A 4,493-nucleotide genomic window follows, 5' to 3' on the forward strand; every position below is an offset into this window, starting at 1 on the left:
TTTAATCCGTCTTTATAATAAGTCGTTTAGATTCTACTTTAAGTTGTTTAAATTCTTTATTAGATCTTAGATAGATATTAGATTTTTAGATTATCTTTTAGGTATATTAGTTCCTGGCAGATCTTACTTTAGATCCTTTAGGTTTTTTACGTTTACGTTGAAGTCCATTAACTCGTTTAGGTTTTTTAGGTTTTCTTTTAGGTTCTTTAAATTTTGTTCCTTACATTTTTCTTTTAGATTGTTTAGACTTTCTTTAGGTTCTTTAGATCTTTCTTTAAGTTCATCCTTTTAAAAGATTTTTAAGAATTTAAATGCTTAACGTTTTCTAGATACTTTAGATCCTCGGTTAGAGCTTTTGGTGCTTTAGAAACTACTTTATGTTTTTTAGATCCTCCTATAGATCGTTCAAATATTTTTTTTAGGTTTTTTAAATCCGCCTTTATAAGTCGTTTAAATTCTACTTTAAGTTGTCTAAATTCTCCATTTGATCTTAGATAGATATTAGATTTTTAGATTATCTTTTAGGTATATTAGGTCCTGCAGATCCTACTTTAGATCCTTTAGGTTTTTCTTAAGTCTATTAACTCGTTAAGGTCTTTAGGTTTTCATTTAGGTTCTTTAATTTTTTCTGGAACGTGCAATTTTTTAAACCTTTAAACCTCAGAATTTTAGCTGGAGGACTGCTACAATTTCCTCAGAGTTGTCTAGGTTTAAACTCTTTAATTTTCGTCTTTTCTTCAACTTTTTTAACTTCCATTTTCTTCCTTTCCACCACCACGTTAGCCTGCTTGGTGTTGAGCGTGTCCTGGGTCGTTCTTCGTTTTGACCACAAATCGACGGTGCTAACTCTTTGCTATTCTTCCTTCTTGCGATCTGTTCTTTTGTCCATCTTGTGCATTGAGGTTTACGTTTGTTTGTTTGATCGCTTTCATTCTTTGTTTTGATTCGGATAACACCAAATTTTCACCTGTCAAAGGGTCACCTTCTTGATGACGAAATGTGACGTAGAGCCGAAGAAGCGATAGCAGTCATTCTAGTTCCGCTGGATTACTTGCAGTTTAGTCTTCGAGTCATGCGGTACTCGAGAGTTTTCCAACTTTTTGAGTTTTGAGAGTGGTAACACTCAAATTAACTTCCTCCATTAGAATTTGGGTTCTTTAAATCTTTCTTTAGATTCATTGTCTTTTAGGTTTTTAAAATTCATTTTTAGGCTTTTTAAATTGATGAAAGTTGTCTTCGTTTAATTAGAAATGTAGATAATTGTAAATTTCTAGACATTTATAAAAGTCTAGAAATATTTAGGAACAAAAATGTAATAATGAACTCATCCCCTCCTCCTCCCTCCACTCCCTTCTACCTGCGCCAAAGGGGAGGGGTCGACACGTTTTTAGTATATAAGGACGAATTGTTTGTTAGTTTTTAGTTTAATCATCGCCCTGATGATGTAGCATTGCTGTAGAAACGCGCGCCAGCATTTTTTGACGAAATTTAATGTTTGGGAATAAATAGTATTTTTGATCATTTTTGTCAACACCAAGAATTGATCCAATAAAAATCTTCTATTAGGTTCTTTCAATTTTTCTTCTAGTTCTTTAAAATGACTTGAATCTTTTAGATCCTTTTTATAGTGAGATGAATTATTTTGGTGCGAATCTAGTTTTGATAACGCAAATTTACGAATGTCATTGTTATCACACAAAGCACTATCTACTATCTACTCTTTGATATCACCAGTCATCATGATTAAATACAAATAATACTAATACTTATTTATTTATCATCCCAAACAGCAGTTTGCTTTAATGTTTTGTACACAACAAACCTCAACATGATACGAACCCAATTCCTCACCCGCATTTCTTCAAACCTTGGAAGAACCGGAAGAAGTTGCATGTCCACATACACCGAAACTGCGGAATTCGAGAAGAAAGTTGAACACTACAAAAATCTGGATGAATCAGAAGTCACAAGTGCGAAACCACAAGGGTGGGATCAAGCGAAACCATTTGAGGCCATTCCGGGGCCGAAACCATTACCAGTTGTGGGGAATCTTTGGAGGTTCCTTCTGCCAAAAATTGGGGAGTTCCATGGAATGGATTTCTTCGACGTCAACAAATAGTGAGTCTTTTGGCACATTTCCATTGGAGAGTTTTTTGGAAATTTTATTTTTAGCATGTACCAGAAGTACGGTGAAATATCAATCCTCCGAGGAATGACCGAGATTCCGATGGTACTACTCTTCAACCCCAACGACATTGAGACAGTGCGTACAACTCAACAATCTTCAAAATTTAACACCTCTTCAATTTCAGTTGTTTCGGAATGAAGGAGTTTGGCCCATCCGAACAAACCTTCCATCTTTGGAAAGGTACTACCACATGAAAAAAGACATGCAGAATATGGGACTCATAGTACAGTAAGTTCTAAATCTACCACCTCCAAGAAAAACTCTTCGTTTTGTAGCCACGGAGAACGCTGGTTTAGAACCCGCAGTGTGGTCAACCCCATTTTAATGCAACCGAAGAACATCGCCCAGTACACCGATAAGATGAACTTCGTGGCCGACCAACTGGTTGACAACATGGAGTTCTTTGCCAAACAAAACAAAGACAGTGAAATGCCGGAGGATTTCCGGAACGAACTGTATAAATGGTCGCTGGAGTCAATCGGCGTCGTCACTTTAGACACGCATTTGGGTACGTAACACTTCTGCGGGAACCACCAGTACTATATTTCTACAGGGTGTTTGAAGAGAGACCTTGAAGCGAACTCCGAGCCCGAGAAGATGATCAACAGCGCGACGAGAATCTTCGAGTTGATGGGCGAACTCGATTTCAAGCCGTCATTGTACAAGTACTTCGACACCCGCAATTGGAAGGAGTTCGTCTCGTCTATTGACTTCCTCCTGAAGTAATTTTCGACGTCTAAAGAAATCTTCTGACGCTCTTCTTGCAGGAGCAACACCAAACATATTAACCGAGCTCTCGACCACTTGGAGAAGCAAGAAATCGATCCTGAGGACGAAACAAAGAGTGTCCTCCAGCAGCTGTTGAAGAGAGACCGGAAAATTGCGGTAACGATGGCCGCGGATATGATGTTAGCCGGAATTGACACTGTAAACTCCATTCTTTTGAGTGTTTCTTCTCCAACTTCTGTTTTTAGACTGGACGGGTTCTGGGAGCGGGTCTCTACTATCTCGCCAAAAATCCAGAAAAACAGAAGAAATTAAGAGAAGAAGCTACATCTCTTCTGGAGAGACGAAACTCTCCGATAACTAAAGAAGTGTTGGCTAAAGCTCCGTACCTCAAAGCTGTTCTCAAAGAAGTGACAAGATTTGCTCCAATTTCTGTGTTAAATTTACGGAAGCTCAAAAAAGATTTGGTTCTGGGAGGCTACCAAGTGCCCAAAGGAGTAAGAAGTTTCCACCAACCACCCCCAAAACAACTCTTTTTTTTAGACAGACGTTGCGGCGAGCAACTTAACACTTTGCATGCAGGATAAGCATTTCCCAAGAGCCAAAGAGTTTCTACCCGAACGATGGCTCTCTTCAGCTCCTCCTGAGATTTCGCACAAATCTGCGAGTCCGTTTCTTCTTCTGCCGTTCGGATTTGGACCTAGAAGTTGTATTGGAAAGAGAATTGCATATTTGGAGCTGGAAATGGCGCTCCTGAAGGTAACTCCTTCGTTGGATTTAGAATAAAACTTGAGATTGCTGTTCGTTTCAGATTATACGGAACTTTGAGATTTCTTGGACACGCGAAGACATGAGGTTTAGTACTGGCAGTCTGTATGGAATCGCTGATCCGTTGATGATTCGAGTGAAACCTCTTCAGCAATAGATTCATGACATGACGCTTAAAAAAATAAATAAATTTGATTCAAAAACTCGATAAAAATTTCTTTCTCTAAAATATCTTTACCTTCTTTTTACTTCTTTGTTCTTAAATTCTTCTCAGATTATATTTAAAAGTGATTGGTTTTCTTTACATTCTCTCCTATTTCTTTTTGGTTTTTAGATGCTCTATAATCATAATATACCTATGTATGTTTATAACATTTAGATAGATCTTGATAATTTCAAAAAGTTGAAGCACAATTTTTTTGCAGTTTTTGATTCATTCAGAGAAAAAAATTCTAAAATCAGTCTTTTCTACTCTATAATTATGAAATTTGGTACAATTAGTACTTAAGTCAAAGTTATTAACCTCCTTAAATTTGATTACTGTGGTGTTAAAATTACCAAAATTCCAAGCTTTGCTTAAATTTTTTTAAAAATTTTGGTTAATTTTCAGAATAAAAAAAATACAAAATTTATCTAGTTTCTTCTACATTTCTGTAATTTAACACAGTTAATAAACAATTCCAAATAACTAACTTCCCTAAATTTGATTGCTTTGGCGTTAAAATCACAAGAGTTACAACCCCTTTAATTTTTTTTTTATAATTTTAGGTTCACTCAAAAAAGTCGAACTTCTAAAACTAGTCGCTTCTGC

The 4,493-nt window shown here is 36.5% G+C and overlaps 1 protein-coding gene across 1 annotated transcript; it reads left to right on the top strand.

The window, feature by feature from the left end:
• The first annotated feature begins 1,489 nt into the window (after positions 1-1,489).
• On the top strand, positions 1,490-3,876 carry LOC148180474 (cytochrome P450 CYP12A2-like). Its single transcript, XM_088039614.1, has 10 exons — positions 1,490-1,508; positions 1,791-2,118; positions 2,173-2,263; positions 2,313-2,416; positions 2,464-2,696; positions 2,742-2,910; positions 2,956-3,115; positions 3,163-3,411; positions 3,458-3,673; positions 3,726-3,876. Exons 2-10 carry the CDS (start codon positions 1,829-1,831, stop codon positions 3,837-3,839), a joined length of 1,626 nt encoding a protein of 541 aa, XP_087895740.1. The 5' UTR covers positions 1,490-1,508; positions 1,791-1,828; the 3' UTR covers positions 3,840-3,876.
• The last annotated feature ends 617 nt before the right edge of the window (positions 3,877-4,493 follow it).

Source organism: Gnatocerus cornutus, chromosome 1 (assembly GCF_029298725.1).
Source record: "Gnatocerus cornutus isolate USDA-ARS CGAHR chromosome 1, icGnaCorn1.1, whole genome shotgun sequence".
NCBI classification, from domain to species: domain Eukaryota; kingdom Metazoa; phylum Arthropoda; class Insecta; order Coleoptera; family Tenebrionidae; genus Gnatocerus; species Gnatocerus cornutus.